This window comes from Lynx canadensis, chromosome B2 (genome assembly GCF_007474595.2).
Source record: "Lynx canadensis isolate LIC74 chromosome B2, mLynCan4.pri.v2, whole genome shotgun sequence".
NCBI classification, from domain to species: Eukaryota; Metazoa; Chordata; class Mammalia; order Carnivora; family Felidae; genus Lynx; species Lynx canadensis.
In genome coordinates, this window is record NC_044307.1 from 140519156 (window position 1) to 140546878 (window position 27723).

At 43.3% G+C, this 27723-nt stretch overlaps 1 protein-coding gene across 1 annotated transcript in view; it reads right to left on the minus strand.

The window, feature by feature from the left end:
• Nucleotides 1-26925, minus strand: part of NOX3 (NADPH oxidase 3) — a 61328-nt gene extending 34403 nt beyond the window's left edge. Inside the window, exons 1-9 of the mRNA XM_030314634.1 lie at nucleotides 26881-26925; nucleotides 26152-26247; nucleotides 25937-26047; nucleotides 24808-24892; nucleotides 15500-15645; nucleotides 12039-12220; nucleotides 8692-8821; nucleotides 3379-3471; nucleotides 654-907 (exon numbers count right to left, since the gene is read on the minus strand). Coding sequence (XP_030170494.1) covers nucleotides 654-907; nucleotides 3379-3471; nucleotides 8692-8821; nucleotides 12039-12220; nucleotides 15500-15645; nucleotides 24808-24892; nucleotides 25937-26047; nucleotides 26152-26247; nucleotides 26881-26925 — 1142 coding nt within the window. The remainder of the gene's footprint in view (nucleotides 1-653; nucleotides 908-3378; nucleotides 3472-8691; nucleotides 8822-12038; nucleotides 12221-15499; nucleotides 15646-24807; nucleotides 24893-25936; nucleotides 26048-26151; nucleotides 26248-26880) is intronic.
• Nucleotides 26926-27723: the final 798 nt, after the last annotated feature.

Sequence of the window (27723 nt, forward strand, 5' to 3'; positions counted from 1 at the left end):
CGTGCAGGTTGATATTGATTCCATCGGCCCCCACAGGGTCCTAGAAAATGGAGGCAGCACCTGGGCATCTCCATATTTCTGACACACGGTGGAGGTTAATTGACACTTGTTGTATACACACACGCAGGACTGACTGAATGAAGGGGCACAACTACCTTTCTTGACTCTCAGATCACTTTGTCCTTCTATGAACTTCCATCTGTAATTGTTTAGCACCTTCTCCAGTGGATGGGGCCCACCGGATTCTTTCTGACCTTCAAGTGTCCTCCTTATGAAGACCAAAATGGCAAATATAATTTAAAGACCTCCCACGGTAAGAGCAGAAAAGTTCACAGGGCTTTCTTACTCATCACAGGCTGCATATAATTAGCCAAGGGTGGTTTTGGAGCTGAGGAAGCAAAATGCTCCTTCTTCCTGGATCGCTGCCTGCCTTTGTTGAACATTTTTTTTTTTTTTTTAAAGAAATGTACTTGCTTCTACTGGAAATCTACTAAATTATACTTTTTATATAGGTTCCCAAAGTTAAAAAATGGGTTAAAACTTGCCCTTCTAGAATAAAGATATTGCTGGGTTTGGTAAGCACGTCGATGCACTAAAATGCCTTATTTGTTCTACAATTCTAACTTGTGTGTAAAAAAGAAACGGGCTCTGACCTTGGCAAGCTCCAGGACTCCTTCCGGGCCTGTCCTCCTGCCCCAAAGGCCTTACACAGAGCTTCCGTCCAGTCTCCTGCTACCCGGATGTGCACACTGAAGAAGTTCTCCTCAGGGGCCGACGTGAGGGTGAAGGGGTGCCATTCCAGCCACGATATGGACGGGCACTGTATCAAGACGTATTGCCCCGGCGCCATTTTAAAGTTTCGCTTTTTCATGTGAAGTTCTAGAACTCCAGACGGGTGGCTCACCACCTAAATCAGAGCAAGAGAATCATTTGTTTTTTCTTACCCCCTCAGGTTAAAGAAGAAGAGACTGGCTTTTGCTCCATCAGACGTTTTTAAATTTTGAAATCAGCTCTTTTGAGGTATAATGTACATATACCATTTGCCGTCAACTTCCAAGGATCTTGGCCATCCCTTTCATATCTGGCTGGGCAACTCTAACAAGCGTGACGATCGTCTCCTTCGGCGTGCTGTGGGAGATGTGGGTAGCTGCACCCCGGTGCCATGTGGTGTCTGGCCTGTGACTTTAGGTCTCAAATGGCCAAGCTCTGGGTAGCACAGCTGAGCAGGACCAAGAGAATAGAAGCTAGCCTATCAGCCATTGCACTTAATTATGCATTCTTAAAATACTTACAGAATTCTTAAAATACAGAATTATCTCCATGTTTTTAAAATGTAGGTCTGAGTTTGTTACTGTTTTCAACAATTTGTACATTTTCTCAATCTCTGGTTGATTAACCCTGTGATTTTTTTCTTTCTTTTCAAATAAATGTTTTTGATGTTTATTTTTGAGATGTAGGGAGACAGGGCATGAGTGGGGGAGGGGCAGAGAGAGCGGGAGACGCAGAATCCGAAGCAGGCTCCAGGCTCCGAGCTGTCCGCATAGAACCTGACACAGGGCTCAAACTTGTCAACCATGAGATCATGACCTGAGTGGAAGTCGGACTCTTAATTGACTGAGCCACCCAGGCGCCCCAACCCTGTGAGTTTTTTCATTCTAGGTGGAAACCAATCTTCAAATTCACTGTGAAATGTTTTGTTTTGTTTTGTTTTAGTTGGGTCTTTTCCAATGTCCTGCTTAGGCTCTGAGTTTTAGGTGGACTCCTCTTACTGCTTTTTTTTTTTTTAAAGTTTATTTATTTATTCTGTGAGAGAGAGGCAGAGAGAGAATCCCAAGCAGGCTCCTCACTGTCAGTGACAATCCCGACATGGGTCTTGAACTCACAAACCATGAAATCATGACCCCATCCAAAACCAAGAGTCCAATGCTTAACCTACTGAGCCACCGAGGCGCTCCTCTTAATCACTTTTTTAAGAGCCTTGCAGGGCACCTGGGTGGCTCAGTTGGTGAAGCATCTGACTCTTGGTTTTGGCTCAGGTCATGATCTCATGGTTTGTGAGATTGAGCCCCACATTGGGTTCTGTGCTGACAGATTGGAGCCTGTTTGGGATTCTCTCTCTCTCTACCTCTCTCTCTCTCTTTCTCTCTCAGAATAAATAAATAAACTTAAACAACAGCAAAAAAGAGCTTTGCAACTTGGTGCTTACCGGAAGGAAAGAACTAATTTCCCTTCCTCGATTTCCATCGTTTTCTGAAAAAAACAAACAAACAAACAAACAAACAAACAAAAAAACAAAAAACAATCTCTCTAGGCCTCCATGGCCTCTTTTGTGGCAGGAGGTGGAGGGAACAAAATCAAACGTCTAGATCCTGTGACAGTATTTTTCCATTCGGAAGAGAATCTCACAGCATTTTAATCATTAGTTCTGTTTCCCATCTCCCTACTGATATTTGTTCTGATTCTGCTGTTAAATTGTCTCCCTAGTAACGGCTCTAGTGGATTTCCAGAAGTTTTACTGTCTGGCTTTTGACGTAGCCTGATATCCTTTGGTGCTTAACTTAAAAGCAGCAACATGGAAAGAGCTTAAAACAGAAATATGAAGCAATTTCTATGCATCTGTTTTCATGAAGACAGTTAAGGAGATAGAGTACTCTGTTAATATTGTATTAGCAATATAGGTTTGGTGAGCACAGCATTTCTTCTTGGAGGTTTAAAACACCGGGGGCAGGGTACTTGGTACTTTTCAGTCTCCTAGACAGGTACCTAGTCTAGGTACTCACATCTTCCTCAGCACATGGTAAAACTGGAGAGCTGTGCGGAGGGGTGCAAATTTGCAAAAAATCCCAGAGCCCTCACTCACTAGGTGGGGCTCCGTGTTATACTTCCACTCTGAACCTGAGGGTGATTGTTCCCCCATCTTCCGCCAGTAGCCCCAAGTGGGAGTGTGTGCCCTTGAAAATGTAGGTCTATTGTTTGTGTGCTTGCAAAATCCCCGACTTCGTGTGCTGAAGGAAATGATTGTACTGTAAGTTACCATGACCGATGTAAAGCTTAGTCCTCCTGCCCGTCCCCAACCCCCCAACCCCCGAAACAAGTCCCCTAGTGAGAAATGGAAAGAAAGAGAAAAAGAGATGATTTCTATGCTGCACCGTAAACCTTTATCAGAATTCTGTGTACCAGTCTGGAGCCCCGATCCCTGTCCTCAGTAAAATTAGTCACACTAAAAGATGCGCAGGATACAAGCAATTATTAGAACAGAAGATGGGCCTCTAAATTACAGACAGTTCTGCAATAAAAATGGCAAATTAAAAACTTGGGCTAATAAAAAATTTCCATCTACACTCAGGCTTTTATTCAGACATAAAGCTACATGCATACCTTGGTAATGACAACTTCTTGTCGAAACCGCCAGAACCTAATTATTCTTTCACACGTATATAAGACCACAGGGCCTAAAACCCATTTCCAAGCCTGCAGAGAGTAGCAGAGAGAGAGAGAGAGAGAGAGAGAGAGAGAGAGAAGAAAAGGAAATGAAAATAGAATCCAGATATTTTCAATTTGAACGAAATCAATACATAACATGATGGGGTTCAGACATTTTCCTTTAACTTTGGGCCAGTTATCAACAATAAAGATATCTCCTTGTATTAAATACTATAACATTCAATTATTCCTTGAAGTGTACAAGCTTATTTAAGAGATTAAACTCTTCTGTATTGGTTTTTATGCTTACTTGATCAATGATGCCTTTATGTAATTAGAAATAATTGAATTTGCAAAGAAATAGGAAAGCAGATTGATGTTTACGTTACATATGATAGGGTCATAAATGCTCCCAACTCAGCCAAAGTCAAAGGCTTACAAAGCGATATTCGTGAGCCAACAAAGGACATGGGAAATTAAATAAAAGCATTTTGAGCAGTCATTTTGGGGGGCCAGCAGTGCGTTACAACATGGGGGTCTGCCTGAAGGAGCCCCCAAATCCACAACCGTATCCACACACACCCGCACAGGCATGCATATCCAGTGTTACCGGGAATAAAACATAAAAGGAGTGTCTCAGAACTTTAAATCGAGATTTACAGAATCAGAACACAATCTACCACCACCTTCTTGGCAGTTGAGACAGTGAACATTTTAATTCTTAATAAATCCCATCCTATGTCAACCTCTTATGAGAATCATCTGCATTATCAACGACCGGTTTGCCAGCAGGCTAGTCTTGTACCAGTGGGTGTGTATAACGTACGGCGTCCTCCTCCCTTGGAAGGGACGTAACTTAAAATGGCGGAAGACTTCTACTAGGTCGGGGACCAAACAACCCCACGAGGCATATGGTTATTCTCTGTGTTTGACACAAGAGCAAACTGAGGTCCGGCAAGATCAAACAGATTTTCCGGGGTCGCAAAGGCAATTAGGTGCACCAGAAAAACCTGACCCCAGAGGGGTCTGACCGCCTGGCCCGTGTACTTGCCGTGTAATCATGCTTCTTCCTGTCTAATGCTGGCGTTGGTGCTGACCCTTGTTTTACCAAACGTTAGAGGCTCAGTCTTCATTGAATTTGAGGGTGTCAAGAGTTCTTTGAAGTCTGGTCCAATCCTTCATCTAAAGAAGAACTGGGAGCCAGGACTGGAACTCAAGTCTTTCCTAATTCCCCTAAATTCCCTGCTTGGGATTCTAAATGCACCGCCACCTTCCTCCTAGCACACGGCCTTGGGAGCGGGAAGGATGCCTCACTCTTTTGAACTCAGGTTCGCTAGACCCTCTCTGGCTGACTCGCCGTCTTTGTTGATCATTACTCTCTTACCCGTTATCCTGCTCTGTTGCGTTGACAGGTCACAAGCCCTTCAGTGTTATTTTTTGCTTCTGTTATCTTTCTTGTGTTTCTATTTCTCTTTTGTTTACTGCTGGGTCTGTTTGCATGGCAGCTCTTCTCACCTACATCAACCCTCCTTGCTTTTTCCCCGGGAGCCTCTTGTTTGCCTGATAAAGGCTCAATTTATGCAGGCAACACAAAGCAATTTGACCCACTTATCCTTTTCTGCCTCAGTGGGGTTCAGCAACGTGTTCAGAAAAGCAGAGGGAACAAAACCTTTTGTCCACCTATGCTGTGGGTGAGGCAATATGATGCACAGAGTAAGGGAGAAGATAGCAAGGGGGTAGACAAGAAGGATGGGGTTGGACCAAAGGAGTGAGTCCTTAGATCTCTCCTGCTTGAGAGAACCAGAAAGCGTTTTGAGAATTGGTGTGGATAGTTACAGAAATAATAGCAAGAATGCAATTCTTTCTGTGTAAGCTTAGAGAGAGATTTGCGAAACCACTCACATAGTCTCTATGTATTTTCACAAATAATCTCGCATGCCCACTTTGGGACGTTTTAAGCATCACACACTTCGTTTTGGTGCTGTCACATCAGTCTCGGGCTCTGATTTTTCCATGTTGATAAAATGGAGTGGATTGTTTTTCCTCGTACAGTTAGTCAGGAAGGAGAATGTAAGCTATTAATCCTTGGCTCTATCTCTACTCTAGTATATAAAATGCTCCGGGAGGAAAAAGCCCAGTTTGGTTACACGGTGATGGTACTCCTGGAGCCCCTAGAAGTTAAGGAGTGAGGGATGGGGGTGGCCAGAGGTGAACAGTAGGTTACCTACAGCAGTAACCTGGATAGACAAGAATTAGTAAAGACAGAAGGAGGCCATGCCGCAGAGCAGGAGGGGCGCGTGTGAGGTAGAACTTGGACTAGGTCTTAGAAGCCCTGGCTTTGGGTCTTGGGTTCTTCCCCTATGCCTTGCGGCAAATCCTGGGCCTTTTACAAAAATGTTGATTTATTTTTTGAGAGAGAGAGAGAGACAGAGCGTGAGCAGGGAAGGGGCAGAGAGAGAGGGAGACGCAGAATCTGAGGCAGACTCCAGGCTCTGAGCTGTCAGCGCAGAGACTGACGTGGGGCCCGAACTCACGAACTGTGAGCTCGTGACCCGAGCCAAAGATGGACGCTTAACCGACTGAGCCACCCGGGCGCCCCGAGCCTTGGGCCTTCTGTGTTCAAATCTTTTGTTGTGTAAAATGAGACAGGTGGAGAAAATTATTGGCTGGGTTTCCTCCAGGCTCTTAAATGTTTTAGCTTTATTCACCGAGATAAATACAGCGTCAGGGGTATGTGCACATAGATAGCAGCAGACAGCAGACAAAATGAGGGGTGGGAGAAGGCTGGAGTTTCAGAATGAATGTTGAAGTGTGTAGGGATGCAAGTTCACGGCCACAGAGTTGAAGCTCTGGCGTCTTGATGTGGCTTTCCTGGGGATGGCCTTTGTGACCATAGGTCAGAAGCTAAATCTTGGGCCGCTAGCCCTCCGTCTGCTAAATTAAGGGGCGGGGCTATTAGGTATCTAAGTTTCTTTAATGCTAACATACTCCGTGGCTTCTTTGCTTTACTTTTTCTTTTCCAAAAATACTCAGAAAGTCATGCTACAGTGAATATTTTATGATAGAAATAAAGCTACATTGATTTAAAAGCTGCAGTAATGAAACTTGTTTCTTCCACTTTCCCTCCTGGTTTTTCATTCCTCCAAGAAAATAAGAACATGCTGGCTCTGATTTTATTTTATGTGTGTGTTTAAAAATGGCCTCTTTGTCTAGACAATAAGATTTCCAGGGGCAGGAACCACGTCTCGGAAGCTTCCATACCGTGCAGCGGCACGAATGCAACAGCCTTTTAGAAAACGTTTTGCTGAATTGACTCTACCTCAGGTAAAGCTTCCTCCTGTACGGTTGACATCATTCCCTAATAATTTAAACCAGCGTTAGCCTTATTATTATTGCTGTCGTTGCTGTCACTTGTCGATGTCGTAGGTAAATAAAATAAGGTGCTTCTCCGACTGAGAACGACCAGGCTCCTTTGGAGAATAGATTGCACGAGCAGTTCTAGAGTCTAGAGCCTTGGATGCGTCTGTGAGTCCGAGACAGAAGGGGCCCCAGGGGTAATTGGTTCCCTTGATCAGTTCGGTGCCCACGGGGCGGTGTGCAAAGCATTCTGCGTCCTAACCCGGACAGCGGTGCCCCGCCAAAGGTGAATTGATAAATGTTCCATTGATAAAAGTACCGTGAAAATGCAGTTAGGAGGGGCCAAGAGGAAGCGATGGGTAGATGCGGTGCAGCGAAACGCCGGAACCCTTCCTCGTCCTTGGGATGCCTCCCGGACTCAGTGTCTATGAGACATCAGAGAGAATACTGCACCTTCAGCCAAGCAGTAATTGCACAGCCCACACATGCTTTGAACCAGGATCCATTAAAAATAATGAGAAAGAGTGACAACATGAGTTTGGGTGTGCAAGGCGGTGTAGCAGGGGAGAGTTAACAGACAGATGGGTAAGATTCCCCCCTTTTAATAGTAATTAATGTCAGTGCACACTGCTGGAGCAGGCTCTGGTCTGTATTCATGAGGTGTGGGAGAGTATTGATTTTTTTTTATTTTTTTTATGGAGACGCTGTAGCTGGAAGATTTTAGAGAGGCATTCCTGTTCCTCATTACTATGCAGGCTGGGTAGTGGCTACTGATAGTTGAGTTTAAGACAGAGACAATCTATACTGACCATTAAAAGAACCACAGTCTAACGGGCACATCTATGTCGTTTCTCTCGGTTTTAAACATTCCTCCCAGCAGTTTTCACTTTTAAAATCCAGGGCTTCGTTTAATGTATTTGAGGAGTTTAGAAAAAGTCAATCATTAGAGTCGTCATAAGCTGATGACTTAATTTCCTGAATCTCCACCATTTATATACTATTATCCCTATTTGGGGACCCTGTTCCCTTCTTGTTTTAATCTGCTGGCCTCATTTATTTGCTCTCATGCATCACCCAGGTGCCCCAAGGTTTGCATTGTTCTAAGAAACCCGAGGAGACCAAATAGAATCATTATTTCTACGTACCTATGCCACAGAGGCATTGCAGCATGCCTAGGAAATCTTCCTTTTGAGATCTTGTGGACATGATGATCGACTCTAATGAATTAGGTCTCTTTTTGCCTAGCATCATTATTTCAGTTATGTAGCTTAATTAGAATAGGCAGTCAATGCATTTAGTACCCCAAGTTTTTTTGATCCCCAAAGCTGCAGGAAGCAAGAAGGTAAGCTTAATAAAGAGGGCATCCTTCTCTTTTTTGCCTAACATCATTATTTCAGTTATGGGAGCTTAATTAGAATAGGAAGTAAATGCATTTAGTACCCCAATTTTTTTTTTGGTCCCCAAAGCTGCAGGAAGGAAGAAGGTAAGCTTTAATAAGGAGGGCATCCTCCTCACGTGGTTGTTGCTTGATGTTCATTGGAGGAGCGCGGCTAGTAATTCCCAGAATGGAGAGGGCAGTTCCGCAGGGGGGCGGGGGGCTGAGTTTGCGGAGCAGAGAGGATGGCAAGCCGGGGACAGGGGCGTTCATGTCTGCAGTGCTGCTCATTCTGCCATATCAGACACCCCCATGGACGTGGGAGCGCAAGAGCACATTTCGAAACGGACAGAACCCTTTTGGCAGTAAACCTCTTTTTAAAATGATCCATAACTAGATTTCTCCATTAGCACACTTAATAAAGAGCTGGCTTTGTCTAGTGGTGACATGGGCTGTTCTTTTCTCAAGCACACAAAGCTCTAGTTATTTTAACTGTGGCGACAGCTATTTTTAAAAGCTCTTGGGTTCATTCTTACCGAAGGCTCCTTGCCAGAAAATTGAGGCGTGGGGCACTGGGCAGCGGTCTGCCACTGAGCGTAGCGGTCTTTGCAGAAGGTGACATTGTGGAGCAGTTGACTCTCGGGAGTTTGGCCTCGAACAATCCGACTTGCCATTAAAACAAAACAAAACAAAACCTGAATATTTCAAATTGATTTTGTGCAGTCTTGTGATACCACAGATATATGCTCTGCAGCGGGCTCTGAGATAACACTTCAACTGTCTTGAAACTTGGGCTGTCATTCATTTCTCTCGGCATCTTTAAAAATAGGAATTTAAGAAGCTTCAAGTAACTTTGAAGATCCCAGAAAAGAAGTGCCCCTCTGCGGTATCCTGTGTTAAATTGAAAGTGTCTATATTAGAGAATTCATAATGAAGGGAAATTGTTTGAACACACCCTTTTGTAGACTGTTGAATTTAATTAGGTTACATCGCGTCCCGATTGCTGATTCGGCCTAATTGGCTAACTTTGTACTATTTGGGTCTTTTGCAGATTTATCTAACTTCTACCCTTTTTGGTTTGTGTCTGCGCACCTAGAAGTTTTCAAGTGAAGTCGCAAGAAGTGTCCTGAATGATGATGTCTTTTCCCCAGTGACCACGAGCAGGCGTAGTGTGTGACAGGGTCAAAATAGGTCAGTGTGAAGTATGTCTTCAGAACTACCTTGATGAATTTGAGAGAGAAAAGGAAGCCTGCCCTCGTGAATGGAGCACTGGATTAAGAGTCCTATAATCCTACTACGCTACGTTCGCCCCAAACGTAGTACTGACTGACCTCTGACAAGCCGCTTCGGTACCCCCGTTGGTGCACCGGGCCACAAAGTCTAAGAATTGAGGCTATGTAATCTGGAGGTTGTTCAATTCCTAGGTGTTTATGAAGAAAATACATTGACTTATTTTTGAGGAACAGGGTGCTGAGAAACTCTAGCATCATACAGGCTCACGTCATGGGCAGTAACATGTGAAGTAACATGTCTCCTTTTGCACCGTTGGGTACAGGAGGAGAGAGAGGCAATGGCCTTAGGGACCTTACACGTCAGCCTAGGGAACTGATGTTTCGGCCTTTGGCCCGGTCTGTTTCATGAAAGTCATCCAAACTTGATCACCCCCCTTTGAGCTAGGAGAGCACAACATCTGTGAATCTCCCGTGATCACATGATGCCCAGACACAGGAAGGGTGAATAGTAAATGGGACCAGAGGAAAAGATTCTGTAAATTTTAACACCATCATTCTCAAGCTCTAGGTAACATTGCCTAGATTACCTAAAGAAACCTCAGAACATTTCACAGATGCAGTATCTTTTTAAAAATTAAAAATTTTTTTATGTCTTCATCTACGCTATCCCATAATAGAAAGATTAGTGGGCTTTAACACATTCCAATAATCCTCCTTTACTTGGCATTTTGTATAGAATTTGCAAATTACTTTTCGCTGTAAACAGTAGCTGTAGAATACTTCAAGCTGAGAGGATTAAATGAGACCCTTATCCCAAAATAAGCCTTTCAACTAAGTTAAAATGACTAAAATATTTCATCTTATGAAATGTCATTTGGATATTAAAAAATATCTCCAACGCAACACCACCCATTGAAATCCTCTTGCGTGAAGGCAGGGAGGCAGGAACAGGGGGCTGTGTGTGTAATTTGGGGGACGAGGAATTCTGGACACATGTGGATCATGAAGAGCTTCTCAAGTGTGCTTCGGGGTAACTGCCCCAGCCTCAGGAGGAGAATCCATAGAGAAAGAGAGGGACCGACAGTCGTTGAGGGGGGAGCCCTTTGGGACCATCCATCCTGCTCCCCCAAACACAGAAAGTCAGGGTGAGGGATCACATGTGCAGAAGAGGCAACTGCTGAAATTTTAAAGACTAGAAAGCCATTAGCCAGACAGCACGTAAATGTGAACGTTGACGACTAGGAGTCTAAGGGTGAGCAGAGAGATGGACGGGTTTTCCAGGTAAAAGACATCCCTGGGGGGGCGTGCTTCAGCAGCTGCAGCGATGGGAGGAAAAGTTGTATAGGGGAGGGCGTCTGCTGGTGTGGGAAGCAGAGGAAGGGCTCATGGAAAGCCACGCAGGGCGTTCGCGACCTCCTCGGCCACATTCCTGCAGGTGTGGAGGGCTGTTTAACGTGAGGAAGTGAAGGGCTCTTCTGCGGGGCTTGTGACCAGAAAAGGTTTGGTTGTCTGAAGCCTGGTGCCCTGCGTCTGACCCTGGCATTTGTTTGTCCTGGGACCTTGAGGGAATCGCTTAACCTTCTGAACCTGCTTCGTCCTTATGAAGTGGGGGATAACATCACCGTCTTTATTGGACAGGACTGTTGTTGGGGTCAAATGGATCGTGCCCACGGATGTGTTTTGAAAATTGTGAAATGGAAAAAAAAAAAGGCCTCAGTGGTATGGAATAATTAATGTTGGAAGAAACTAGCTAATAGACATTCATTGGTGGGTTTGTCCAGAGCCATTTTAAGACTATTCAAGGAACCGAAAACATTGTATTTGAGGGTGTCGTGCTTCACGGTCTGCTCTAGCTTCCTGAGGGGGAGGGTAATAGTTTCAGACAGGTGTTGAATCCCATTGTATGGGATGTTTGGGCGAGAAGGAATCCTAGAAGTCGGATGGCAAAACTGAGGTCCAATGAAGTTTTAAAGAACGTTTTTTAATTTTGAGAGGGAGAAAGAGAGAGAACTAGCGGGGAAGGGGCAGAAAGAGAGGGGAACAGAGAGTCCCAAGCAGGCTCTGTACTGACAGTGGACAGCCTGATGGCGGGGCTCCATCCCACGAACCATGAGATCATGACTTGAGTGGAGATCAAGAGTTGGACACTTAACCGACTGAGCCACTCAGGTACCCCGCGGTCCAGAGAATACAAGGGACTTGCACGTGGCCACCCTGATGACTAGGGGCAGAGCCTAGGTCGGACCGTCATCTCATACACCGTTCCCTCCCCAACACAGGGCTTCCTAGTGGGTGGTTCTGGTTAAGCGGAAGTGGAATCTGGGTGTCCAAAATAGATATCTTGACTAATCGCATGCGATTTGGATCACAGAAATTTGTGCTGAGCGAAACAGGTCTACTGTTTTCCAGCATTCATTAAAATTTCTGCATCTTACAAACATGTCAAGTCTCCGCAACAGAGTTAGCAAGAAAAATAAACATTCTTCACCATCTATGTTGCTTTCTTTCCAGTTACCAAAAGAAGGCGCTTGCCTTGGTGAATGTTCCTTTAGTCGCTGCCATTTATGATTCCCTATCCAAAGGGCTTTCTAAGATGGTTTTTGAGGTTCACAGAGATAAAATCTTACACTCTGAGCACAGTATGGACTTACCCTGCCCCATGGATAGCCAGACTGACAAAGAAGATGATGAACACATGGTGTGTGTACCAGAACAACTCATAGGAGACCTGTCTGATGAACTCGGTGGAAGAGGTCATGATCAAGATGAAAGCCAGAGAGATGATCAGGCCAGTGACACCAGCAATTGTCGTCAGCAACACGGTGATGGTGTTCTAAGAGAGACAAGCACCGGGACATTGATATCTTGGTTCTATTTTCCATGTTAGGGTCAATACTCGAGAGTCTAAGCAGGGAGTAAATCAAAACATTCAAATCAGGGGCATATTAGCTTCAAAAAGGGTCCCCCTATGACTCAAGAAGGGAGCTTCCCCGTTCTTTTCTTTTGTTCCATTTGATGGCACACGTTCGCTTTGCTCAAATTTCATCAAATGCCATTTAATCATTTACATTTTTTCCATCTGTATAAATCAACTTTCAGGTCAAAGTTATTATGGTGAATTGAAATTAAGACAATATGTAACACTGCATTTTAAGATAAAATATTGGCAAATAAATCCAAGTGTCAAGTTTTTGATTTTTAAAATAAAAGTGTGGATTGCCATGCTTAATTGCATGTTAACATTAATAAACACTTTTTTTTTTTGAGAGATCCCTCAGGGGCGCTCCTAATAAAGCAGCTGCACATTCTGTTCCCCTGGTAGTTATTCCTTGCTCTTGCTTTTTAATTGGAAGGGCCATGACTTGCATTTCTTTCATGCCACCTCAGGGAGGCTTGGAATAAGGCTTTGTAAATCCTAGGTGATCAATAAATATACAGCTATTCTACTCTGGGAGACACGGTCAAAAGGCCAGAGTTCTGACCTGTGAGTGCAGAGGATGGTTACCTAGCCTTTTAGAATATGAATCACAGAGCACTTCGTATTTGCTGTGACTTTTCCATATTCTTGCCAAGTCATTGGGATTCAGATGTTGTGTTACCATCGTTGAGCCGACCATGAGCTCAATAAACTCACACTGTATCTTTTGTCAGTAAAATCTCATTAATTTGGGCTGCTGTGAGATCTCAAGGTAATTTGGATAGGGACTTTTCCTTGTTTCTTTTTACTTCGTGGAGCAAATAGTTGAAATAAAATTGAAAGGGCATGTCTAAAACGTTGAAAAGATATGTTATTTTTTCAACTGTACTCAGGCATTTAATTTTTAAAAAATTTTTAATGTTTATTTATATTTATGTATTTATTATTTATATATTTATATATAATTATTTATATATAAAAATGTTTATTATTTTTGAAGGAGAGATAGACAGCGTGTGAGTGGGGGAGGGGGCAGACACACACACACACACACACACACACACACACAGAATCCGAAGCAGGCTCCAGGCTCAGAGCTGTCAGCACAGAGCCTGACGCGGGGCTCGAACCCACAAACCGTGAGATCCTGACCTGAGCCGAAGTCAGACGCCTAACCGACTGAGCCACCCAGTACTCAGGCATTTTAGAAATCCATTTATATCATAGGACGTGCTAATTTCAAATCACTCTTCTTTGCTTTTTAAAGCAAATCCCCACTTCCCTTTTCTTGCAACATATTTTTATAGACTGGTTTGGTTTGCCATGTATCTTTTCAAATAGCCCCGTTGCATCTGTTTAGAAATACCCTATAACGTACATTTTGTGTCATTGATACTTTCTCCAAACGTACCAATTTGTATTATTGATCTTTCTCCAAATACCCCAAGGTAGGTATTATTCACCTTAAGGTATTACTTGAACTTAAGGAGCACTTACATAGTATACTGCTTCTAAAATTTTGAGATGACTATATTGGAGTAACTTCATTATCTTGTTAAATTGCTTTAAAAGCATTCATAATACGTACTATTCACTGTATAGCCTTTTCAAAATATTAAGGCTTATTCTTGGTTGTCTGTAACAATGAGCTTTTCAGCGCCTTGGCGGGGGAAAAGAGTTAACCCCGGTAAGTGCCAAGATAAATACTGGGGCTCCAACGAGTGACCCCGAAAGCCTTCCCACGGGCTTATGGCTATCGTTGGTTTTAACTCATAACTTGGAAGCTTGTGCTTCTAATTGTCAGCCAGGAAAATGTAGCTCTACTTAATCAATGGCCTGATATTGGAAATCATCTCAGGATAATTAGGGACGTGCCATGGAAGAATTCCCCCAAAAATTTGAATTTCGCTTCTTCAAATAAGGTTCCCCGGGCAAAATGGTCACGAAAGAGATGGCTCAGATGGTAACAGAGGGTTTTCCGTTGCGGGAGTACATTGTATTAGGGGTCTTCTTGGGCAATACTGATTCGTTAGCCTGGTCACCACGTTGGATACATATTCCAACAGGGCAGTATGTGCTCAACTATTTTGGTCAACCGGGAAGAAAGGGGTAGGTGGCGGATGGAAGGGAGAGGATTGTCTTAATCTCGATAGGTGGGTCTCTGCAGTTACGTTTTTCATTCTCTTTTTGTTTCTCACATGTGCTGCCACTCTGGGCACACAGGTAATTAGCATTAATGATGTTACTAGCCGTGCAGGTCTGATTATGAAATTGGCTGCTTTGCCCAGTATCTGACTTGGCAGACCAGCCAGGCACATGTGTACCAAAATATGACACAGGAGAAGAGATCCAAAAGCAATTTGCAAGTTGAAAATGAAGACGTCCAATTTATAATCCCTGGATTTAGATGGCACTTCACATTCTTTATGATGCTACCATCAACAACAGCAAAATACCTAATCGTGAGCTGCTTTAAAATGTAAAATGTCAGGGTTCTAATAAGTTGCTGCATTTCCTATTTGGGTTTATTTATTATGTTTTGATATACATTAATTAAGGGGCATCAGTTTTTCTTCCTGCTTATAAACTCTTAGCAACATTTGTGAAAAAAAATACCTTTAAAAAATTATTTATTTTCAAGAGACAGAGACAGAGCGTGAGCAGGGGAGGCGCAGAGAGAGAGGGAGACACAGAATCCCAAGCAGACTCTAGGCTCTGAGCTGTCAGCACAGAGCCTGACGTGGGGCTGGAACTCACGAACTGGGAGATTACGACCTGAGCTGCAGTCGGACGCTTAACCGACCGAGCCACCCCGGCATCTCAAGAATATCTTTTTTTTTTTTTTTTTTTTTTTTTTTTTTTTTTTTTAATTTGAGAGAGAGAGAGAGAGAGAGAAAGCACATGCAAGTGGGGGAAGGGGCAGAGGGACAGAGAGAGACAATCTAAGCAGGCTCCACGTTCAGCATGGAGCCCCATGCAGGGCTCGATCCCACCCCCTTGGGATCATGACCTGAACTGAAATCAAGAGTCAGTCGCTCAAACAACTGAGCCACCGACATGCCCCTCAAAATAGCTTTGGCAGAAACGTCTCTCCAGCTCTTTGATTAAAGCTTTTGAAACACAGTGCTTCCGATCAAGGGATCGGGAAAGGAAGGGTGTTTCAGATGAGAAACCCGGGAGCCTGCAAGGACTCACTGTGTGGAAGGTCCGGATGGGGTTGAGGTAGCTCTCATTCGGGGTTTTGCCAAGCTTGGCAAGTGCGGCCAGAAGTCCCTCCGCTTCCGTGGACTGGCTCCAGCGATAGCGCTCCAGGTTGCACAAATGTGCCACGATGTGGATGGCTACGGTCGAGGAGAGGACGTCAGACATGTGCCATCTGGATTTCTTCCTTTGTGGTTACTCAACGACACAATGTCTCTACGGTCAAGTTTCTCTGTTCTGGTGTTTGTAATCTCCAAAGAGTGATTTATTTGTGCACCTTTCACCGTGTCTTGAATGGAGTGGATTGGCTACTTCTAAAGATATGGTACGATTCACCACATCCATTTTAATGATAGGAAGAAATGAAGTCAATCTTAAGTCACCATAATTTAATTATAAACATGTGCTCATTCTGCAAGTGGAATAGGTGTTAGGATATCACAACATAATTACCTATATGTTCCATTGTATATATAATTCCATATTTTGTATAGAACATATCCTGTGAGATATATATATATATATATATACACACACACACATATGTATTCCATATTTTATATCTTATGTAATATAGTTTCCAAGAAATCACAGAGCATTATCCTAGAATACTGTATATCATATACATGGACATGTGTGCATATGACATCTATGATAGATTCCAGGGAAGAGTTTTTGTTCGCTTTCAGACATTATATTTTCTATTCTTCCTTTATACATTTTAGCATATATGTATATGTACTCCTACACATACGCATATACACAATATATTTGCATGTGTTATTCCTAGAGGATCAAAATAAACTGGTATTTATAGAACTAATCCTCTCTGTGTACTCTTCAGAAGAAAACTCGGTTTTCTAATTCTGAGAATTTGTGATGTTTAAATTTTAAATGAAGAGAACAAGCTTGGGAACACAGCATCATTTAGCCCGAGGAGACTGTGCTCAATGCCACTCTTCCCTGTCTTGTGAAATCTGGGGGGAAGCTAGCAGTCACAACATCCAGACGAGGATCTCCTGATGCTTTCCCTACAAATGGAAGCCCTACTGGGTGACCTGCTGATACCAGCCACTGGGATCAGATTCAAGTGTGAAATGAGAATTCATTACCCAGGGTGTAGATAGCTTCCCAGTTGCTACCTTGCCCCCCCCCGAGCCCCCGAACCCCCGTCCACCATGCAAAGTAGAATTGACTAATATATAGTCTCCACACATTGTATGCAAATTCTGGAATCTTTCATGACTACCCATGGTGGGTTGAGGTGTGGGGGAGTGAAGGAGAAAGGAACAGCAGAAACTTCGGAGAATATTGGTAGCATGTTGGTCTCTGTGGTTGTAGCAGCAGATTTATTTAGAAATACCAACAGATATTTAGCTTTTCTCCCTGCCCCCTGAATTCCTTCGATCAGAGCCATTCCCTTTTCTGGGCTGCAAAGTTGTATTCATGCTTTAAGACCCAACCCAAAAGTTGTTTTCTATGAAATTGCTCGTCAGGTCCACAGGCACCAATGGTACCTTGACTATAACATTTCCCAGGAATTATTGTTATGAATATTTATTTACATCTATGTTGCCCCACGGACCTGACGCCTCAAGGCTTATTCATCTCGAAACATCAACACTGGGCACGTTGCTTACTACCAGTATGTACTTAATAAGGATTTGCTGAGTGATAACGAGCTAGAAAGAGAGAAAGGGTCAGGAGGTTGTCTGCCGATGCGGATGGGGTAGTGCTAATACCTGTTTTGTGAACATTTTCCTGCAGCCTTCACGTCAGAACTCAATTTGAATACGCTTTTGGCTGAAGTTCATCTAAGAAGGCAAAGCACATGATCGTATTTCTGAGTCAATGATGTTGACTCTCTCCTTATGGGTTTTGGGAGAGTGGCACCCAAAAGGCATTGTGTTTCTTCCTTGTGTTCCATTTGTCACTATATGTGGTGTGTCTGTGAAGGAGCTGCCTTGTTTAGTCTCAGCATCCACGAAGCTAGAAAGTTTGTCTAGTAACCATCTCTTCCAATATGCTCAAGATGAAATGGAAACTAGTTGCTAAATTGAACACAGACATGTTCAGCAGTATTCCTAATTGCTGTTTTCTGGTAATTATCTTAAAGTTTAAAAAAAGCAATAGGTAATACTTCTCATGGCTAGCAGATATTGAATACTTAGTATACTTCAAACACCATTATAAATGCTTGTGCGTATTACCTCATTTAATCCTCAGGTATCAGTTTTATTGCCATTTTACAGACCAGTATTCAAGAAGTTCAGGCAGTTGTAGACCATTAATGGCAAAGGTGGGATAAAACCCTGTTTGCCTGAATCGGGGGCCCATTAAAATTTTTTTCTTTTTTTTATATATATATTTTTTTAACGTTGATTTATTTTTGAGACAGGGAGAGACAGCATGAACAGGGGAGGGTCAGAGAGAGAGAGGGAGACACAGAATCTGAAACAGGCTCCAGGCTCTGAGCTGTCAGCACAGAGCCCCTCTTGGGGCTCGAACTCACAGACCGCGAGATCATGACCTGAGACGAAGTCGGACGCTTAACCGACTGAGCCACCCGAGCGCCCCTCTTTTTTTTTTTTTTTTTTTAACAGAGCCCACGAGCAGGGAAAGCGGCACAGGGAGAGAGGGAGTATCGTAAGGAGGCTGCACACTCAGTGTGGAGCCCGACTCGGGGCTCAATCCCACAACCCTGGGATCATGACCTGAGCCAAAATCAAGAGTCAGATGCTCAACCAACTGAGCCACCCAGGTGCCCCAGAGCTCAATCTTTGACCTTTAAGTTATATTGTTTCTTTTCACTGATTCATAATTGTTATACTTTATTGTTCACTGAAAACTAATTTCTCCTGCGGGCTTAGCGAAAGCTCTTTGAATGGTTCACTTGGTGTCTTTAATCTAGAGTCAACTAGCTCATAAGAATAATCACAACCTTTGGAGTTCTCCTTGCAGGTGGGTGGAAAATCTCCTTTACCTCTCTGCCCTTTACCCTCTGCCCCTGGCTGTCCTCAGTTCTCTTCCATGGACTAAAGCACACCAGAGAGGAGCTGTCCCCACTTTACAGAAGTAGATACTGAGCTTCAAGCCAAATTAAGTGACAACACTTACAATTCCATAGTCCACATGTGACAGTCAGAAGGGAAACACAGGATAGCTTCTGTGTCTTTTATATTCTGCATTCTATAACATCCTTCTCCTGGGTAAGAAGTTGTTGATCATAATCTATTTTCTATTAGATTGATTTCCACATGAGAATTTGACACTGTTAAACTAAATTTAAGTACACTTATTGAATAAGCAAAGATATTGAACTAGTTATTTACTCTTATTGCCAGGTCTCCCATAACAGAGCTGAAGAAACTAATGAAATAGTATGAGAAAACTCAAGATGCTTTTTAAGAGGTAGCTCCTGAGGGAATATGTTGAAAACTACTCTTTCTAGCTTTTTTTTTTTGTTTTCGTGTACTTTAAAATTCATGTCTTAAATGCTCCTTTGCTCTAACTACCTCCATTTCGTTTTCTTTTTACACGTAGAAGATAAAAAGTAGAATATCTTATTTTATTTATCCCAGGAATTCTCAGAGGGAAAACTACCTGTGCCACTTGGTTTGTCCGAACGTTTTATTTCCTCTTAGGTCTGACCCTAATTTTATTGTGATCTTGGCTGGGAACTTAAGGTATCTCACTTACCAACTCCATGGCTGCTGGGGCTTGGTAGGTAATCCAGGAGATACTGACTTTGCTGTGTTTTTTTCCAGACATTGTATGTTCTATTTTCTAGTCTTCCCTTCACACACCTCAGTTATTTTAATGTGGGTAGTCATGTCATCTGCTGGTTGCTTCCAGGATGTGATCAAATAGTGATATGGTTCGATTTTCCCCTCTCTTACTCATCAGAATCCTGTCATGTTACTAGATTGGCTACTCAAACTAGATTTGCTACAGCCAGAAGGACACGAGAAGGCTGCCTCTCAGTTACCTCATTTATTTCAGCCTGCTGTCTTATCTGTAAAATGGGTGCATTGATTGAAACCAGGCAATATCTCGCCTTCCCGCCAGCTCTCTGGCTCCCGAGTCTCCTTCGAAGTTGACTGGGACCATTTATCATCCCAAAGGGATCTGTAGTCCAACGTGAAAGCCATGCAAACACGAAACACATGTTTTAATAATTTTTCAAAATCAACACTGGCTTAAAGGGGCTCTTTAAGTTTTGTGGCACATTCGATACCATCAGTTATGCAGGTGCGCTCGCCCTGGCCCCTCTGAGGACTTTCTGCTGAGCTCATGGGAGAGCCTAAGACACACATTTCCAGAATCCGCCCAAATGCCAGGCTAACAGACGCTGTCACCGGGTCTTTCGACAATCCTATTTTCTCACCAAAGTACTTCTACAGTTAAAAGAGAGCAGTGGTCTTGGACAAGCCACAAAATGCACATTTAATTGGTGTGTGGACTTCTGAGTTCAAATAAGGAGCTTTCATTGAAGAATGAACAAAAAAAAAAATCATAAAGGCTACAATTAGAGCCAGTTGCCCTGAGAAAGTTTCTTTTCCTTCTTTCTTTCCTTCTTTTCATTTTTTGGGAGATCAAAGGAAGCATAATTGAGGCAGAATCTTGGAAGGGCGGTCAGTTCTTGCTATCTTTCTGCCTGCCTGTCAGTGATAACAGTCATTTTGGAGTTAGTCACCTCCTAATTAAGCAGCCTTCGGAAATAAGGACCCAGGGACAAATCCTGGCTGTGCTTTACCAGCCAAAGCCTTGGCCCCCCAAACTTTCAAGCTTGTGGACTGATTTCTGCAGGACTACATAGGTTCCGGCACCCCGTGCATGCTACTCATTTAAATCATGTCAGACAGGGGGCACCTGGGTGGCTCAGTCAGTTAAGCTTCTGACTTCAGCGCAGGTCACGATCTCACAGTTCGTGAGTTCGAGCCCCGCATCGGGCTCTCTGCTGTCAGGGTGGAGCCCGCTACGGATCCTCTGTCCCCCTCTCCCTCTGGCACCTCTTATGTTTATTGAGGTTTGTAAACTAATTTTAGCAGCTCCTCAGGAGCCGCCCGTGGGTAATTGCACACCCCTGGCGCCTACTGGATGTATGCCGCCTGGGTCAGTATTTACCCCCCCCCCCCCTTTGAAGGAAGCTCAGGCTCACGGTACTACTGTTCAGCTGGAAGGATCTCCAAGGTCTGCTGTGGACCGCAGAGTCCAAAAAGATCCACGTTAATAAGAACGAAGAGGCTGTGATACTGGGATTTTTATACCGCTGGGGTTACAGGTCCCTGAAAATGATTTATTAGCGGTTGGAGAATTGCTCCAGCAGCTCTTATCATAGGCAGGCGAGCGGGAAGGCAGGAAGCCAAAAGAAGGGCTCCTGTCACCGCGTTTTCCGTGATGCCCTTGATTATAGATAGTTTGCCTCTCCCCTCCTCCCCCTCAGCCTCCTTCCACCAGCCTCTAATTACATCCTTTAATGATTTGACCAGTTAAAGCCTGCAGTCCAGCTTACAGAAGAACGGGTGAGAAATTAGGGGCTGGCATGCAAACTTCGATGTGGATGTACTTCTTCCAAGGTTACACACCTCTATTAAGCCAGTCGGCTATCTGAAAAGCAGCATAATGGGCGATGCTAATAAAATAAGCACGGGGACATTTTCAGCTGTTCCCAAGTGAATACAGCAGAAGGACAAAATGTGAAAAGCACAGGGATATCTACGAAACCAGGGCTTAGCATGGTTTTTTTTTTTTTTTTTCTTTCCTTCTAAAAGCGCAGTTGCCGGCCGCATTTCTTAGTTAGTGTGAAATGTAATAATTGCTATGTCAGGGCTTGGGAGAAGCAGAGAGCTTTCTCCCCACCCTCCTGCCTTTGCCGGGGATGGAGACAGCCCCGCGCTGCTGGTTGCCATGGCGGTGGGGGACGAGCCCTTGGCTCTCAGAAGCAGTCTGACCCTGCCGGGGAGTCCCGGGGGGCTGGGGAGCCCCGCAAGGCAGTGGGGGTTCAAGCAGAAGAGGGCCCGAGGGGATACTTCCTTCTCTCCAGGGATTTGTGAGGGAAGGAGGGAGAAAGAGAGTCCCGATTCTTCTGGTTGCGGCAGAATGTGAATTTATCTGGGACGAGCCCACTGGCATCATTTTGAATCTCTTCGCTGCCCACACGCTGTGCTTCCTCCACCCCAGCTGCTGCTGGGTCCTTGAGCCTCTGCACTGTCGCGGCTTGTACCTTTCTCACAAATCCCCCTCCTCCCTTTTGCCTGCTGGCCGACTCCAACTCATCCTCGGGTCTGACCCAACTTGGTGGGGACCTATTACGTGCCAGGGGCCGGGAAAGCCGAGACGCAGAAGACACATCTCAGCCCCCCGGGCCATCGGAGTCTGAGAAATTTTCCTAGGTGGCAGGGAGGCATCACTGAGGTCTGCAGGAAAGGTGGCCCAGAGGGAGGCAGGCCGGGCGAGGAGGCCCGGATATGGCAACGTCTTCGCCATTGAGGGAGGAAAGGAAGAGCATTTAACAGGGACAAAGGCACCCACCACTCAGGGACCCAGTGGCTGTGTATTGCCAATGGGAGGAAGCGAGGGGGGTGTGGAGAGAAAGGAGAGACGAGGAGGAGGCAGCGCTCACTGAACGGAGCATGCGGGCCATCCTACCCTTGGGTTTGACTCTCTGTGCAAGAGTGGCCAGTGAATGACCTTGTAGTGGGTAGGTTTCCAAGAGGGCCTACCTGGCAACCAGTCTGCACGTCTCTTGACGGATCGATTGTGTTATTGTTCTTTTAATTCCAGCGAGGAAAAGGCACACAAAAACTTAGATCACAGGACCAGTCAGCAGCAGGGGTATGAAATAATGTGGTCATCTGATTCCAGTCAACTGCTCCCCTTGCTAAATTACACTCCATTCTTGGGGCCCCTGGGTGGCTCAGCCGGTTAAGCGTCTGACCGCGGCTCAGGTCATGATCTCACGGTTTGTGAGTTTGAGCCCCGCATCGGGCTCTGGGCTGACAGCTCGGAGCCTGGAGCCTGCTTCACATTCTGTGTCTCCCTCTCTCTCTGCCCCTGCCCTGCTCACACTCTGTCTCTCCCACAAATAAATAAACATTACAAAATTAAAAAAAAATAAATTATACTCCATTCTGAAAACAGTACTGACCACCCTCGTTTCAGGTTACAGCTTCTCTTAGTGTCTCTTGAACATGGGAGATATTCGACATACATCACTAATGCATCTATTCTACTGATACCTGATTACATGGAAAGAAATATACATACCCAAAGGTTTAAGGCGAGAACTATTGCATAACATATTTTCTTTTATTTTTTGCTTCCTTTTCTGATGTGTTCTGATGCTGTAGGTTTTTTGGTTCCTTCTCTCTTTCTCTTAGAGTCCAGTTCTGCCTTAAACCTCTTGCGTAGTGATAGTATTCTTCCCACCATTTTACTGTGTTTTATCTCCTCTTTTAATGCAGGGATTAAATATTCTTAAGATTATATGTGTATATTTAAGTTTATTCATTTATTTTGAGAAAGAGAGAGAGCAAGCAGGGGAGGAGCAAAGGGAGAGGGAAAGAGAGAATCCCAAGCAGGCTCTACGCTGTCAGCACACAGCCTGATGCGGGGCTTGAACTCACAAACCGTAAGATCATGACCTGAGCTGAAATCAAGACTCAAGTGCTTGGGGCGCCTGGGTGGCGCAGTCGGTTAAGCGTCCGACTTCAGCCAGGTCATGATCTCGCGGTCCGGGAGTTCGAGCCCCGCGTCAGGCTCTGGGCTGACAGCTCGGAGCCTGGAGCCTGTTTCCGATTCTGTGTCTCCCTCTCTCTCTGCCCCTCCCCCGTTCATGCTCTGTCTCTCTCTGTCCCAAAAATAAATAAACGTTGAAAAAAAAAATTAAAAAAAAAAAAAAAGACTCAAGTGCTTAACCGACTGAGCCACCCAGGCACCCCAATATTCTTAGGAATATTTTAAAGGAAGCCTTCCCAATTTTAAAGGAAGCCTTGAGATTCCTTGAATTCTTTCTCTAAAGAGCCTTGCAAGGAGCAATCTGGACTCCACTCTGACACCACCCATGACAGGGAACTCTGTATTCTCAGGGACGCTCATTCTAATTTTAGATAATTTGGAAGGTCCGGAAAAGACTTCCATATCTGAGCTGAAATCTGCTTCCCTGGGTCTTCATTGCTTCATGCGTCAACTCATTTGTCGGGGGTTTTTGACCCCTCTCTGGACTCAGCCCTATGGTAGCCTTGGGACATAAAGACGCATTAACTTGTTTTTTTGCTCTCCTTCCCTTGCCTGGTTTCTCTCTAGGACACAGGGTCTTTTTACCCTTATTTCTTAACAAACCACAAAGACCTTTCGCAGATGTTTCCCGGGTTGGTTTAATCTGGCACCAAAGACAATCGATGGGGAAATCTCCCCACAACTTCTCCGCACACCCGAAGTTGTGTTAATTGGCACTCGGGCACTGTCTGTCATGTCTTGTTGCTTAATTAAATCCACGTTTGTGTTGAGTGTTCTTTTTACTCTGCTATTTTTTATGCATGAGAGGATGAAAACAAATGAGGAAAACATTTTATAGTTAAATTAGTTTGAGAGAAACAGTCCTGAACCATAACTCTTAATTGTGCAGATAGCCTTTTATTTCAGTGTGTTTGTCGTCCAACAAAACCACAAACGAGTCGGTTATCGCTCGGCTTCTTTTCTTCCTCACCAGGGTTTAACCCTGGCCTTGGATGCTAATTTTTATTGCCTTTCTCTTGAATTCTCTTGTTTTCTTATTCAAGAAATAACAATAACACTTTATATGCTGTAAAGCTTCATATCTTTTCAAGGTCCCTTTATATCCACTAGCTCAATGCTATTCAGAACCTTATTCACTTGATCTTGCTTTTCTCTTTGCTTTTACTGCCTATGATACCATTTGACAGTCATTTTGCTGTGACTGTGAATGAGTTTTTGAGTACAGGTCAGTTTTCTTTCCAGTGTGGATTATATTGAATAGCACAGTATTCATTTTGCAAGCAGGTACTTATTGTTGTATTATCAACAAGCTTAATTCTTTACAAATGAAAATGAAGTTTCATAAACTTTTCCTTGCCAAATCGAAGGCTTGGTAGGGAAAACTGCGTGAGTATAAATTAGAAATCAAAAAATCCTTTTATGTAAGTTTTATTGGTCAAATGGAATGCAAAGATTTATTTAAGGGTGAGCCTTTGGCGGAGGGGGAAATTAAAACAAAGCTATGAAGTTAAGCATTAGGTTTGGTAACATCCACTGGGCAAAGAAGAATAAGAAACACTTACTTGCGTTAATGGCTATCCCATAGGCGACCAGTTTGTGGAATTTGAGGTTTTTGTCTAATTGCCTCCTCCACGGTCCTCTGCAGCACTAGAGTGACATAAAGTAAAAGTCTCATTTTAAGGAAAAATCATAGCGATGACAGCATCCTGAGTGGTAAGAGAGCAGGACTCAGGCTCTGCCTCTAAATTCCTGAAGGTGGGGCTATGGGGTACAGAAGGTAGCGGCCATTAATCAGCCCAAAGGACAAACCAGATGGTTATTACTGGCTTTGCTGAAATTTCAACTCAGTAAAGTGAGTAAGTAAGTATAGTTCCCTGGCTATAAGTCAAAATTCTAGAATAAACCTGCTAATATGCATGCGGCCACTAGTTTACAAAATGAAGATGGAAACCAACATCCTCATAGATGTGGTTTAAGTAAGTCTATAAAGTATTCCTTATGACACAAAGAAAGGCATTATGTTCATCTATATCTAAATATTCATAAAATTATGATGATGATTGTATAATCTTTTCATCTAGTCAGAGTTATTGAAATTCTCATTTTTCTGTACAGCGCATTACGCTGTTTAGCAGGAAACACAGTATCCAAAACAGTGAAGCTAATATAATTAGGAAATTATTAAATCTACATACGAAATTCTGTGTACTATGATTTAAGTACTAGATTTAAGTCCCATTAAACCTACCTACGAAATTCTGTGTACTATGATTGTGTATTCCTGGGCCGAGAGCTCAGAGAGATGTGTCCTTAGTGGCATTTGACTCCACTGCTCATTCGGTTCCTTTCAATTAGAAATCGTGGTAGTTCAAACTGTTATAATACATCCGTCTTAGTGAGTCAGGTCAATTTTATCAGCCATCTTTTTCTGACGGAGCAAATGTATCGGAGAAAGGCTGAGCAAAGACTCCAATGTCAAGCAGGGAGTGAATGGCAAGAACGAAAGTCACATCAAATGTACAGACTTCTGAGTTTTGGTTTTTGCCATTGGGTCCTCTCTTACGAAGAAACAAACTTCAGTCCCCACGTGAATTATCAGGACTTTCACAGTAAAGTACATCTTTGTCTTTCATGGCACTTACACCGGTAAATCACAACAACTGAAATTATTTTAAGTAGTTTAGTACTTACAGTACTTGTCCCTCTCATGAATGAAATAAGGTTTCGACTGATCGGTAAGAGAATTAGCATGCAGTTAAAATTGAGGCACACTGCAGACGCTCGCGCCCAGGCCAGTGTTGACTGTCCACATAGAAAGACACAAGAGAGATGCAGCGAGAGTAAGGACGCTGGGGAAGATGGAATGTTTTCTGAAACGATAATGTGTAGTCCCCAGCTCTACTTACGCCCAGAATAACTCGTGTGTAAAGGAAAGACTCTTCCTCTTCATACCAAGAGAATGTGTCGATAAACAGATATAAATTCACTCCCAGCCACGAGAGCTAGTGTTGAATGAAAAGAGACCAATCAATACTATCTTCAATCTTTTCTTCCGTTCAAAATCACTGGGGGTTCTTCTTTTAAAGGGTGAAACGAAGAGCTTCTCAATATTAATCAGACTTACTCTATACTTATTTCTCATATATTCGTTTTAACAGTTGATTACAATAGTAACAAATTGTTAACTTTATAAAAAAACTTCTAAACACATACGGGTATATTTAAGGCATTTAATGAAAATTACAAAGCCTTCCTAATCAACATTGCTCTAATGTTTTAAGTCAATGATGGCGAAAGGAGGAAATCTTCAAAAACAACTCAGAAAGTACTCCAGAAAAATTCCAATTTCATAGTCTAATTCGAAGACTTCATTTGATTTAAGAAACAGTTCATACATTATGCAAAAACTAACTACTTGACTTCAAAAATAATTAAAAATGAACTCAATCGAAAAACAACTTTACATGATTCTGTAAGGGTAAATTAAATATATCTACTGAATGTTTTCTAACAAGGTTTAGTCTTTTACCAAAGTAATACTTCAAGCTATTTAGCATTCCTATACAATTATCTTAAAAATCGAAGACTAGTTCATATATATATATTTTAACTTGAATCACAAAAATGATACTTACTCCTAATAGGATGGAGAGACTTTCATTCAAAATCCAGAACGCCATCACGATAGCTTTGCTCTTCTGCTGTCAGCAAATTATTTCTTTCATCCACCTGAGCCTGGATGTTGTATCCCGAGTAAGGGCTTCCCTGGTAGACGATTTTGTCTTTTTGTCTTAGGAAGCACCTAGTGGGAGCTGCTCTCGAGGAATTTCTAATTAAGGACTTCTTGCCAAAGGCACATCATCAGGCTGACATGCCTTCTGACCTGGGTGAATACAAGGCAAGTCTCTGTCTAATGATTCTCTTCCTCAAAGATTTCATGAGAAAAGAAAGCTCGTTTTATGAAATTATCCTCATGTACTTTATACCCCATTCATTTTCTACATGATTGCAGCCAATACGATAATGAGTCTTTATGTAAATTTGAGAAATAACCTCATTGCCAAGGGTTGGATACAGCAAAACACTTCACTTGAACTTTCTCTATTTTGTTTTCCCTACTTTGCTTCTTCCCCCCGCCCCCTGAAAAAAAATTCCTTTATAGAAGATAGAGAATGGTGGGAAACAAATACAAATTAAAGAGTCTTTCAGAAGATGGAGAAGAAAAGAGAAAAGATCTTTGGGTGTGATTGTGAAGAGTGAACTGGATGACATTTGTGGGGCTGATGGAATAAATCCTATGTTTCCCCCAATCCCCCTGGGCCCACCCATGAGATAGATGAGAACGTCCTTTTATACATAGTGATTCCAGGCGGGGCTGTGCATGAACCTGGCCATTCCACGATTCTGTGGTAAATACATAGTTAAATACAATAACTATGACTACTTTGGTAGACAAAGTTGTTCCAATGGAAGCAATT